Consider the following 13,134-nt stretch of genomic DNA (forward strand, 5'->3'; position numbering starts at 1 on the left):
TTTCACACTGATTTTGCTTGTCATTTTATTCCAAGAGTTTTTACAAAAAGGTTAAAATGAACGGAAATACTTGCAAACCTGTTTTTTCCACAGGCGATGTGTCACACAGACATGTAAAGTTACAGACGTGTAAAGACTAAAGCAGCGTTTTGCAACCTTGGCCATTTTAAGACGGGTGGACTTCCACTCCCAGAATGCCCCCAGTTCGTCGTTATCCTAGGCTGGCTGAGGAATTCTGGGAGTGGAAGTCCACCCGTCGTACAACGCGATGAGATTGAAAAACGCCGGACTAAAACAGACTAAAACAATATCACACATTGCCTCCCCCCCCCCAGCCGTTGTAGCGTAGGTGTACTAGCTGGGGATTATGGGATAGGTAATCAAATACACCCAGATTGCCCCCTGCTGGGCACCGATAGTTGGCACTTGGACCTCGACGTTTCTGTTCCTTTGCTAAGCCTTGGCGTAGAATTCGGTGCCATTAATGGAGGGGAGATGGGTAGCGGGGGGGACATCCGAGGGTCCCCTCGAGGATGCATAAGAGAAGGGGTGCATTTTGCACAAGTCCACAACTTGAGAGGGGAACCCCACGCCACCCCAGTGTGAGTTTCCAAATAGCCTCAGCAGAGGCCGTTCCCCCCCAAATGCAGGCCCTGCCCCCCCACTTCGAGAAGCCCCCCCCCCCCCAAGGCAGCAGCCCCATCAATCTGGCAGGAAGGAAGAAACAGACCGGGAAAGGGGGGGGATAGCTGGGAGAAGGGTGCAAGAGGTGGCTGCGGGGAGGTCATAAAAGTCAAAATGGCAGCCCCGTGTGGACGCCATCTTGGCGGCTTGGATTCCCTGCGGACTTCCTCCTCTGAGGCTGAACGTTCGGCTATCAAGGAGAAGATCTAAGACTCACCAATTTGTGCAAGGGAATTTGTGCAAGCAAATTTGTGCAAGGGATTTGCACAAGAGAATTTGTGCAAGCGAATTTGTGCAAGGAATTTGGACAAGGGAATTTCTGCAGGGAATATTTCAGGAGAAGAAGGGGGAATTAAGCCATGGGGCAGCTTGGACCCAAACGGAGCATGTCCCCATTGCTGAGAGTGGCAGGAACCGAGGTGGCTGAGGCAGGTTTCGGCTGAGAGATTTGGCCACCCCGGCTGGATTTTAACCTCTCCAATCCCAGGGACTACTCCCACATTTGGCTAATGGGGGCAGTTTTGGGGGGGAAGGGTCTTGCTGTGGGCGGACGCCCACAAGGGCCCCAGTGAAGCGCCCCCCCCTTTCCATCCCAAGACAATCAAGGGAAGATCCATTTGAAACAGGATCCCTACAGAGAAAGCTGGTAGCAAGACAAAGGCCATCTCATCCCAGGGCTGTGGAGGAGGGGCTAGGGAGTCCATCGAGACTGGCATCATGAGTCTGCGCCCGTCGGGTTGCCCAGTTGAACAGAAGGCATTCGTTTCCGCGTTCCGGGTTCGATTTTCCTAAAAACCCGCTCTTTTGCAGATAAAAGAGGTTTAAGGCAGGAGGTTCCAAGTTCGGCCCCTTTAAGGCTTGAGGACTTCAACTCCCAGAATCCCCCAGCCAGCAGAGAATTCTGGGAGTTGAAGTCCACCAGTCTTAAAGGGGCCACTTTTGGAGATCCTTGGTTTAAGGCACCGGTAGATAAATCTGTAGCGACACGTGGTTTTATGTCGCTGCGGCGAATAACCCCTCGTTCTTGCACGCACATTTACACACGCAATTACACCCACACGCGTGTGTTTCTGGTCCATCTCCGTTCTGGATTGATGGCCACCTTTGGATTCCTGCGGCCACTCAGCTCTTCATGGGGGTCTGCTCGGCCGCCGGCCCCCCCGGGCACTTTTCGGGAGAGATGTCTGCGGCAGCCACCGTGGTCAAGTGGCTGTCATCTCCGGCCTCCCTGCCAAGCCGGGCATCGTGCCAATCCGGCGGGGTCAGGCAGGGGGAGAAATTGGGCACCGTCGTCAGGACGAGGCTCCCGGCCAAAAGGAAGGAGCCGGCGGCGAGGAAGGAGGCCGTGTAGTTGCCGGTGAGATCTCGCAGCCAACCTGAAAGAAAACAGCCGATCATGAAGCCGCGCCAGAAGGTAATTCAGGGTGAACGGCGGCGGGAAGTTCCATCCACCCGTAGCCGTGTGGACCAACCAACTTAGACATCACCACACCTGGAATATTGCACACCTGGAATTCTGCACGCCTGGAATTCTGTACCCAGTTTTTGGTCCCCGCGTTACAAAAAAGACGTTGAGACTTTTGGAAAAAGTGCAGAGAAGAGCAACTAAGATGATTTAAAAGCCTGGAGATTAAAAACATACGAAGAACAGCTGCAGGATTTGGCTAGTTTAATGAAAAGAAGGACTAGGGGGGGATATGATAGCAGCATTCCAGTATTTGAGGGGCTGCCCCAAAGAAGAGGAGGGGGTCAAATTATCCTCCAAAGCACCAGAAGGCAGGACAAGAAACGACAGATGGAAACGAATCAAGGAGAGAAGCAAACTGGAATTGAGGAGAAATTTCTTGACAGTGAGGACAATTAACCAGCGGAACAGCTTGCCACCAGAAGTTGTGGGTGGCTCCATCACTGGAGGCTTTTCAGAAGAGATTGGACAGCCATTTGTCTGAAATGTTATAAGGTTTCCTGCTTGAGCAGGGGGTTGGACTAGAAGACCTCCCAAGGTCCCTCCCAACTCTCTTATTCTGTTTGTCAGCACTTCAAGCTGCATTTACTCTAGTGCTGACATAAGAAGGAGAAGCGGAGGCGTCTGGAAAGGGACGTTTGACTTTTCACTTACTTATTTTCCCTGGAGATAATATCCCCTAGGAGATGGGATGGGAGGGGGGAAATTCCTTTGAGCTGGAGCAGTAGATTAGGGGTAGAGTGGCTTGGAAGATGGCCAATGAGTGCAGGGGAGTGGGGAACGGAAAGGGAGGGTTTTGGGTCTGGAAGTCAGTGTTGGCTACAATGAGCCAGGATTTAGAATGTCGTGCTCAGTAAATGGGAGTTTTTATCAAAGACTTTGTTTGAAATGCAATTTATTTGAGACGACCTCGAAACTTGACACTGTTATTCTATAATCCCAGATCAATTCACCAGTGGAACAGCTCGCCACCAGAAATTTGAGGCTGCTCTGGATGTTTTGAAGAAGAGACTGGAGAGTCACTTGTCTGAAATGGTATATGGCAGTGAAGGCAAACCTTTTTGCCATCATGTGCCAGGAGGGGTGGTGGTTCGCGCACGTGTCTGCCCTCACCCATAATTCTATGCGCCCTGCGCATGCGTGCGCAACTCCCTCTCCCCCCCCCTGCTCCTGGCACGCGATGGAGTCTCTGCAGTCTGGGGAAAAGCAAAAAACGTCACTTCTTGTCCAACCGGAAGTTGGGAAACAGGCTGTTTTGGGCCTCCGAAGGGGTGGGGAAGGCTGTTTTCGCCCTCCCCAGATGCATAGAGAGGATCTGGAGCCAGGTGAGAAAGAAAAACGGGCCTCCCCCCACCCGGCCCTCCAGAGGCAGGAAACAGCCTGTTTCCCTATTTCTGGTGGGCCCAGAAGGCCCGAAAATCAGCTGGCGGGCCCGCGCGTGCGCACCAGAGCTGAGCTGGTGTGCCCACTGATATGGCTACGCGTGCCACCTCTGGCACGCGTGCTATAGGTTCGCCATCACGGGTATATAGGGTCTCCTGCTTGAGCAGGGAGCTGGACTAGAAGACCTCTAACGTCCCTTCCAGCTCTATTCTGATTGATTCAGTCAGTCAGATTAACCGAGCTGGAAGGGACCTTGGGAGGTCATCTAGTCCAGCTCCCACTGATCATTGATCCACACAAAACGGGGGACGGAGAAGGGACAAATTTTGGAGTCTAAGGTCATGCAGGACCCAAGGAAGACACCTCTCTCTCCCAAAAATGGGCCCAATGAGGCTGGACAGATCCAGTACAGGTAATCCTCATTTAGTGACCGTTCCAAGTTACAACGGCATTGAAAAGAGTGACTTACAAGCTGTTTCTTTGGAGGGGTGCAGTGCCACTTAAAGACACCCCAACCCCAGATGGGAAAATGCTGGTCTTTAGCAGCCAAGGAGGTTCAACTACTTCTAAGTACAGGCAGTCCTCAGCTTACAACAATCCGTTTAGTGACCGAAGTCACCGCAGCACTGAAAAAAAGGTACTTCGGACCGTTTTTCCACACTTGCGACCGTTACGGCATCCCCGCGGTCCCGTGATCAAAAATTTGGATGGTTCCTATTTACGACGGTCGCAGCGTCCCGGGAGTGGTGGTGGGGGCTGTCGCGCGATCCCCCTTTGGCGACTTTCTGTCCAGCCAAGACAATGGGGGGGGGAGCCGGATTCACTTAAGGACCACACGACTCGCTTAATAACGGCAGCGATTCATGTAATGAGGGCGGCCAGAAAAGTCGTAGAAACGGAGCCAAAGGGCCCATTTCACTGTCCTGCTTAGCATCGGAAATTTGGGGCCGCGTTGTAGTTGTAATCTACAACAACTCGGCCCAAAATTTCCTACTTCCTACTTCCTAGTCTTTAATTTTGATAAATCCAGACTTTAAGAAGTCTGGGCGTTAACCGGATGAACTCTTAAAAGAAACTTGGGTGTCTCTCTTGGCTTCAAAAGGAACTACAGACTACCACGTGGCCCCAAGCCAACTCCGAGTCCTTTCCGTGGCTGCTAATATTCTCCAAGTAGGGCAGGGATCCAACCTCCACGCAGCAGAGCCAAAATGGCTCCTCCTTTCCTCCTTCCTCAAAATCCCCAGGCTCACAAACCACCTCGCTACGTCCACCAGACGTCCCCTCAGGCATCTCAGGAGCTTCTGCATCTTCCGAGCTCCACACCTGGAGCGGAGGCGAGGGGTTTTAGCCGCAAAACTTTTCAGCCGGGGGAAATCACACAACTCAACGTGCACTGGATCTTCTGGATTATCGTAATCCTCCAGAGAAGATCCGGGACACTTGAAACAATATTGCTGGCCAGCTTTTGATGGACACGAGAGAGGAGAAGTGCTTCCCCACCTCTGAGGGGTCGTTGGTTGGTGCTTGGTGGTTTTCTTGTAGACGTTTCATTGCCCAACTAGGTAACATCATCAGTGCCAGCAACACTGCAAGAAAACCACCAAGCTCAGAGAGCATCAAGCAACCTCATTTCAACCCCGAGCTACCAATATTCTCCTTTCTTTTCCACCCATGTTGGACAGTGTCAGCACGCGTCGGGACCCTTACCCTGATCTGCTTCCTGTTTTCTGCAGGCAATGTCCTAAGGGGTCTCGTCCCCTGCTCCATTGCCTGAAGCCGGAAACAAACCACCATGTGACATGGGATCAGACATTGGCGGTAAGGACCTAGCCATCTCTGTTTCCCACGGGTCCGCCCGACAACATTGGAGAATTCCTCCAGCGCTGTCCCGCCGACATCTCAACACGATAAAAATCTGCTTTCCCCTTTGACCTGGATCCCTGCAACACCAGCGGAAACAAGAAGAACGAGTTCTGACGTGCGCCCACAATTGTGCTGAGAGAGAGAAAGAGAGAGAGAGAGAGGCGGAGCCTGGGCCGTTCATCAGCCCTCCAATGGGGAGTCAACAGCCTCTAGGTCTGGAGGTGACTGATGAGGAAGAGGAGGAACAGCTGGGTCCAGTGCCTGACGTGCGGATGCACAGAAGGCAGAGGAGAGGAGAGCAGTGGAAATCTATGGGCCAGTCCTCGGGACGGAATAGCCACTGCTGCTAGCAAAGCCCCTCCCTAGCTTTGGGAATTAAAGGCAGGTGTCAGCACTTCAAGCTGCAGTTACCCTAGTGCTGACATAAGAAGGAGAAGCGGAGGCGTCTGGAAAGGGACGTTTGACTTTTCACCTACTTATTTTCCCTGGAGATAATATCCCCTAGGAGATGGGATGGGAGGGGGGAAATTCCTTTGAGCTAGAGCAGTAGGTTAGGGGTAGAGTGACTTGGAAGATGGCCAATGAGTGCAGGAGAGTGGGGAAAGGAAAGGGAGGGTTTTGGGTCAGGAAGTCAGTGTTGGCTGCGATGAGTCGGAGTTAGAATGTCGTGCTTAATAAATGGGAGTTTTTCTTCAAAGACTTTGTTTGAAATGCAATTTATTTGAGACGACCTCGAAACCTGACACCAGGGGGTGGAGATGAATAGGTGTGGCAGACAACTCTTCATCTCCCAGACGGACGGACTTGTTAGCTGGCGGTGAGAGAGAAATATTTTTGCCGGGGCTGCCGGCGCTCCTAATAAACGAATCTTTGAGTTCATTTCAGAGGTTCTGTGGTGTTTGGAGACCTGGGACAGAACAGACTGTGTCACTTACCCGACAGGGGGGACCCCAAGAGCCCCCCGATGCTTTCGATCATCTGCAACAACCCCATGGCGCTGAAGATGTTCTCGATGCCCACGATCTCCGGAACGATGGAGAAGACCACGGGCGTCAGGGCTCCCGAGAAGAATCCGTAGCCGAGGCTGATGGCCACGAGGAGCGGGTAGGTGTGACCCCAAGCGATCAGCAACAAGGAGATGCCCGTCAAGAAAGTCCAGGCCACCAGCAGGTGGATCAACCGCGACGACCTGCAGCTGCCTAGCCAGCCGGAGAAGAGGCGACCGCAAAGATCAGCCGCGGCCGTGAGGGACATCAGGAAGGCAGCCTGGTATTCGTCAAAGCCCAGTTCTCGTGCCCGGGCCACCAGGTGGACGTAGGGGATGAAATAACCTGTGTTGACCAAGGTGATGGCCACCACAAACCGCATGAATGGGCAGTGGGAAAGCAGCTGCAGGCCGAAGAGATTGGAGACCGTCAGCTTTCCAGGGGACACGTCGTCCTTCAGGGTCAGGGGCCGGATCAGGGCGCCGCAGACCACGAGGTTGAAGGACATGGCGGCCACGATCATCAGGGCTCCCCGCCAGGCGTAGGTGTCCATGAGGAATTGGAAGAGAGGCGAGAAAGCGAAGGAGGAGATTCCCACGCCGGTGAAGGCCAAACTGGTAGCCAGGGTACGGCGCCTCTTGAAATAGCGAGCCACGGAGGCCACGGATGGCGTGAAGACCAAGGCCCAGCCGAACCCTGCAACGAAATCAGACACTGCCTCCAGCTTCCCTGTTCAGCTAAAACTTTGCTGAAGGTCTTCCACAGCCGTGACGGTGAACCTATGGCACGCGTGCTAAGCTGTGTCGCCCAGCACGCGCGGCCCTGCCTGTTTGTCTTCCGGGATTCTGACGTGAATGAGCACGCGATGATCAGCTGTGCTTCGCGCACGCGGCAGTGCCGAAAACCGGTGTGTGCATGCCCGCCAGCCAGCTGATCGTCAGGCACGCGTGTGCGCTGGACCCCGGAAGTTTGGCTTTTCCATAGCGCGGCCATGTCGAGCGTGGACGTGACGTTTCCACGCGACTTTTTCCCCGAGTGAAGAAAAGGTTCACCATCACCGTTCTACAGCATAGTTTCTCAATTGAAGGGGTGGACTTCCGTTCCCAGAATTCCCCACACAGCATGCTTTTTAAAACAAGTGGGCTTCAACTCCCAGAATTCCCTAGCCAGCGTGCTTAAAGAAAGACGGGTGGACTTCAATTTCCAGAATTCAGAGATCGCAGAGGAAGGGATTAGAAGAGAGTAAGCAGGCCACAACAGGCGTCTCCGTATCGAAAGGAATGCATTGGTGTCGGGGAATTCTGGGGGTTGAAGTCCACCCATCTTAAAGCTGCCGAGCTTAAGGAACAGTGATTTGAAAGTGAAAGGGCCTCACTTAGCGACGGTGCCTTTGCAAAAGGATTCGGGATTTTTTGAAGAGCGGGAAAATTTCACGGCAATAATTGGGCCACGAAGAAACCGCGGCGTTTCTAACCACGTACCTGAAAGGAGCCCAATGCTGAGGTATAAATGCACCAACCGGGTAGCAAACGATGCCAACAGGAGACCCAGGCCGGACAGAAACCCACCAACCATAACCACGGGCCGAGCTCCGTAGTGGGAACTCAGGGCAGTTCCCACCGGACCTGAAAAAAAACGACAAACCTTGCTTAGCTATGTAAATTCTTGTCTCAATTGCAGTCATAAGATGAGGACTATCCCTAGGCCGAAGCTGTCCTTGGTTCTTATACTGATACCTGATTCTCAGGTCATTGCATGCCCCCTGTAGTTTCTCAAGCTTAGCAGTTTGTGTGGACTTCAACTCCCAGAATGCCGCAGCCTGAGATGGAGAAACGCACAGAATTCTGGGAGTTGAAGTCCACTCACCTTAAACTCGCTGAGAAGCATAGTCCTGGAGCCCGGGGTCTCCAAATCTGGCAACTTTTAAGACTTATGGACTTCAATTCCCAGAATTCCTCAGCCAGCAATGTTCAGTCTTTTGGACTTCAACTCCCAGAATTCCCTAGTCTCAGACTGAGAAGCAACAGAATTCTGGGAGTTGAAGTCAACCCATCTTAAACCCACTGTCCTGGAGGCCCAGGGTCTCCGACAACTTGTGGGCTTCAATTCCCAGAATTCCTCAGCCAGCAATGTTCAATTTTGTGGACTTCAATCCCCAGAATTCCCTAGTCTCAGACTGAGGAGCACCCAGAATTCTGGGAGTTGAAGTCCACTCACCTTAAACCGGCTGAGAAGCACTGTCTTGGAGGCCCGGGGTCTCCAAACCTGGCAACTTTTAAAACTTGTCGACTTCAATTCCCAGAATTCCTCAGCCAGCAATCTTCAATTTGTGGACTTCAACTCCCAGAATTCCGCAGCCTGAGACAGAGAAATGCAGAGAATTCTGGGAGTTGAAGTCTACCTACCTTAAACCGGCTGAGAAGCACTGTCTTGGAGGCCTGGGGTCTCCAAAGTGGCAACTTTTAAGACTTGTGGACTTCAATTCCCAGAATTCCCTAGCCTGAGACTGAGAAGCACACAGAATTCTGGGAGTTGAAGTCCACAAGTCTTAAAGTTGCCAAGTCTGGAGGTCCCCGCGTGGTAGGCGGACAGTTGTTGGGGTTGAATAAATGCCAGTTGCATCCTGCATCCCCCCCCGCCCCCCGTAATCCTCCTGCCTCCCCCCCTCCCAATAACTCACTAGCAAACTGCTGCACGGCGATCCCAATGGAAGTGATCCAGGAGATCCGTCCGGACAATTCTTGGAAATGAGCCACAAACTTCACGAAGAAAACGCCGAAGGAACGCAGAATGCCGAAGACCAAGGCGGACTGGAGGAAGGCAGCCAAGACCACCACCCAGCCCCAGCCCCCATCCGGAGGGGCTGGGACGACGGCTCTCCGGACCAGCATGGATCCTTGGAGGGACGGGGGGGGGGGGCAAGAAGAAACGGGGGGAAATGAGAGAAAATTGGGTTTAAATTCCAAAATCGATGGAAGGGTTTGTCTGAATCTGGGTTTCTTTCTTTCTTTTTCTTTCTTCCTTTCTTTATCTTTCTTTTTCTTCCTTCCCCTTTGTTTCCTTCCTTCCTTCCTTTACTCCTTCCTTTTTTTCTCTCTTTCACTTTCTTTCCTTCCTTTTCTCCCTGCCTTTTTTTCTTTCCTATGTTCCTTCCTTCCTTCATCCTTCCTTCTTTCCTTCCTTTCTTTTCTGCCTTCTTTTTCTCCCTTCCTTTTTCTTTTTTTCTTTCTTTTCCTTCCTTCCCCTTTGTTTCCTTCCTTTTCTCCTTCTTTTTTCTTTCCTTCCTTCCTTCCTTCTCCTTCCCTCTTTTTTCTCTTTCTTTTACTTTTTCCTTCCTTTTCTTTCTTTTTCTTCCTTCTTCCCTTCTCTTTCTTTCCTTCCTTCCTTCCTTTTCTCCTTCCCTTTTTCTTTTTCACCTTTTCTCCTTTTCTTTCTTTTCCTTCCTTCCTCCCTTCTCTTTCTTTCTTTCCTTCCTTTCCTTCCTTCCTCCCTTTTTGTTTCTTCCTTTATCTTTCTTTTTCTTCCTTCCCCTTTGTTTCCTTCCTTCCTTCCTTTACTCCTTCCTTTTTTTCTCTCTTTCACTTTCTTTCCTTCCTTTTCTCCCTGCCTTTTTTTCTTTCCTTTCTTTGTTCCTTCCTTCCTTCGTCCTTCCTTCTTTCCTTCCTTTCTTTTCTGCTTTCTTTTTCTCCCTTCCTTTTTCTTTTTTTCTTTCTTTTCCTTCCTTCCCCTTTGTTTCCTTCCTTTTCTCCTTCTCTTTTTTCTTTCCTTCCTTCCTTCCTTCCTTCTCCTTCCCTCTTTTTTCTCTTTCTTTCACTTTTTCCTTCCTTTTCTTTCTTTTCCTTCCTTCCTCCCTTCTCTTTCTTTCCTTCCTTCCTTCCTTTTCTCCTTCCCTTTTTCTTTTTCACCTTTTCTCCTTTTCTTTCTTTTCCTTCCTTCCTCCCTTCTCTTTCTTTCTTTCCTTCCTTTCCTTCCTTCCTCCCTTTTTGTTTCTTCCTTTCTTTTCTACCCTTTTTACTCTTTTCTTTCTTTCTTTCTTTTTCTTTAATTCCTTCCTTCCTTTCTTTCTCTCTGGCTTTCTGTGGTTTGCGTTTCTCTCTTTTAGTTTTGTGCAGCTTAGGTCAAAAAAGTCAAAATGGCAGCCATTTGTTTATTTATTTTTTTCCCCAGGTGGGTCACCAAACAGGCCGGACATTGATGGCAAAAGTTGTGGCCTCCACCTTGACTAGTTTGAACCCTAACCCTGCAGGACAGGCCCATTAACCTGGTTAGTAGAAGGTTCCAGGTTTGGTTTGAAGTACCCAGAAAACTCCTGCCCCCCCCCCCATTCTCCCTCTCATTCTCAAAGTGAGACTGAGCGAATGCAAAGGGAAAAAAACTTGCAAAGACCCCCTAATAATCCTGCTTAGCAACCCTCTTCTGTAAGATGTGAAGATTTGGGGAGGGGGCGCTTTTAAGATTTGGCATTGGCCTCTATTTTTGGGGTACCCACCCCCCGGAGGGAAGGAATGAAAATGCAATAGGGTGGGAGGATCTGGGGTATTCTGTGGCCAGCCTCTCGCCCAGCAAGGGGGCCTCTGAGGACGTGCAAAGTGCTCTCCCCTCGGCTGCAATTGGACCCCCTTTCTCTCTCTCTCTCTCTCGCCCCCCATGGCACCTGCACCCCCGTTGCAGGATCTGGGAAGCCCCAGCTTTGCATTTTGCAAGCAGATTAGTCCTGGTTGGGGGGGTTGGGGGGGGGGGAGGAAGGGGGGGGGTAAGAGCGAGTAAAACAGCCCCCCTCGGTCCTTCCAACCTGGGCAGGGATCCAGGAAGAGCTTCTGGGATTTGGGGGGCCCCCCTCCCTCCTGAGCATCCTCAAAGGCAAACCCCATGCTCCCCCCCCATGGACCACATCTACCCCCCCTCAAAAAAAGCCCAGCAGGTGCAGCATCCGATGCCCAACACCTGTGCCCTCGCCCCCCCCAACCCTTTGCTTACCGGGGGGGGGTCTCCAACCTGGCGCCCCCCTTTGCAGCCCCAGCTGCTTAGGAAGGAAGGAAGGAAGGAAGCGGCGGCGGCTACAATGTTGCAGGAGCCCGAGGAGGCGGGGCCTGGGCCAGAAGCCACGCCCCCTCCCACTCCGTCTCGTTCATTGCGGTCCAAGAATCCTTTCCTTATGGTGGGGGGGGGGAGGCGGTGAGAAACGGCGCAGCCGCACTGAGGATCTGCTGGGGTGGGGGGTCGACTCGTGGGGGATGGGAAGCAAAGGGAAAGGGAAAAAGGGGCGACAGTGAGTGGGTGGGGGCTCACCTGCCGCCCTCAGAATGCAAGGTGACTTCCTTCCTTCCTTCCTTCCCTCCTCCCTCCCTCCACTCTTACCTTCCTTCCTTCCCCTTCTCTCCTTCCTTCCTTCCTTCCTTCCTTCCTTCCTTTCTCTTTTTCTCCCTGCCTCTCTCCCTCCCGTCCTGTCTCGTTCCTTCCTTGCTTGCTTCCTCCCTCTATGTCTCTTGTCCTCCTTCCTTCCTTCCATCCTTTCTATCCTCCCTTCCTTCTTTCCTCTTCCTTCCTTCCTTCCGCCATCCTTCCTCACTTCTTCCTGCCTGCCTGCCTGGGTGCCTTCCTTCCCTCCCTCCCTCTATCTGTCTGTCTGTCTGTCTACCACCCGTCCATCCATCCATCCATCCATCCATCCATCCATCCATATATCTGTCTGTCTGTCTATTATCCATATATGTATCATTATCTATCTATCTATCTATCATTTATCTATCTATCTATCTTTCTTTCTATCGATAGATCCATCCATCCATCTACCCATCTATCACCTGTCTATCATCTTTCTCTCTTTTGGACTATCTATCTGTCAGTCTATCATCTATCCATCTGTCTATTATCTTTCTCTCTGTCTATCATCCATATGTCTGTCTGTCTGTCTGTCTATCTATCTATCTATCTATCTATCCATCATATTCATCCATTCTATCTATCATATGCATCCATTTTATCTATCAATCATATTCATCCATTCTATCTTATCTATCATATTCATCCATTCTATATATCATATTCATCCTTTTATCTATCTATCATATTCATCCATTTTATCTATCTATCTATCTATCTATCTATCTATCTATCTATCTATCTACGTATCTATCATATTCATCCATTCTATCTATCTATCATATTCATCCATTCTATCTATCATATTCATCCATTTTATCTATCATATTCATCCATTTTTATCTATCATATTCATCCATTTTATCTATCTATATCTATCATATTCATCCATTTTATTCTATCTATCTATCTATCTATCTATCTATCATATTCATCCATTTTATTCTATCTATCTATCTATCTATCTATCTATCTATCGTTCATCCATTTTATTCTATCTATCTATCTATCTATCTATCTATCATATTCATCCATTTTATTCTATCTATCTATCTATCTATCTATCTATCGTTCATCCATTTTAATCTATCTATCTATCTATCTATCTATCTATCTATCTATCTATCTATCTATCATATTCATCCATTTTTATCTAGCTATCTAGCTATATCCATCCATCCATCCATCCATCCATCCATCCATCCATCCTTCCAAGTTCTACCCTGCCCATCTCATCTAAGTGACTCTGGACATCTCACCCCCAAAACAATAAACCAGTATAAACACCGGAGTAAAAAGAGCATTAAGCCCAACATTAAAATCTGAAACCCAGGCCAGGATTCCTTCCGAGGGAGCCCCCCACCCCAAACA

At 50.4% G+C, this 13,134-nt stretch overlaps 1 protein-coding gene across 1 annotated transcript; it reads right to left on the reverse strand.

Moving 5' to 3' along the window:
- On the reverse strand, positions 1–11,485 carry LOC117658332 (monocarboxylate transporter 13-like). The gene is made up of 5 exons (XM_087891614.1): positions 11,359–11,485; positions 9,062–9,277; positions 7,863–8,006; positions 6,331–7,077; positions 1–2,060 (listed from the first exon to the last, which is right to left on the reverse strand). Exons 2-5 carry the CDS (start codon positions 9,270–9,272, stop codon positions 1,807–1,809), a joined length of 1,356 nt encoding a protein of 451 aa, XP_087747740.1. The 5' UTR covers positions 9,273–9,277; positions 11,359–11,485; the 3' UTR covers positions 1–1,806.
- Positions 11,486–13,134: the final 1,649 nt, after the last annotated feature.

Source organism: Pantherophis guttatus, chromosome 4, assembly GCF_059756535.1.
Source record: "Pantherophis guttatus breed Tessera chromosome 4, ASM5975653v1, whole genome shotgun sequence".
Lineage (NCBI taxonomy): Eukaryota > Metazoa > Chordata > Lepidosauria > Squamata > Colubridae > Pantherophis > Pantherophis guttatus.

Excerpts from the sequence above, each read along its gene's own strand:
- LOC117658332 (XM_087891614.1), bottom strand. The coding sequence starts at position 9,272 with ATGCTGGTCCGGAGAGCCGTCGTCCCAGCCCCTCCGGATGGGGGCTGG. Across the intron at positions 7,078-7,862 it reads CAGCATTGGGCTCCTTTCAG|GGTTCGGCTGGGCCTTGGTC; the intron begins GTACGTGGTTAG and ends ATTTCGTTGCAG. Across the intron at positions 2,061-6,330 it reads CTTGGGGTCCCCCCTGTCGG|GTTGGCTGCGAGATCTCACC; the intron begins GTAAGTGACACA and ends GTTTTCTTTCAG.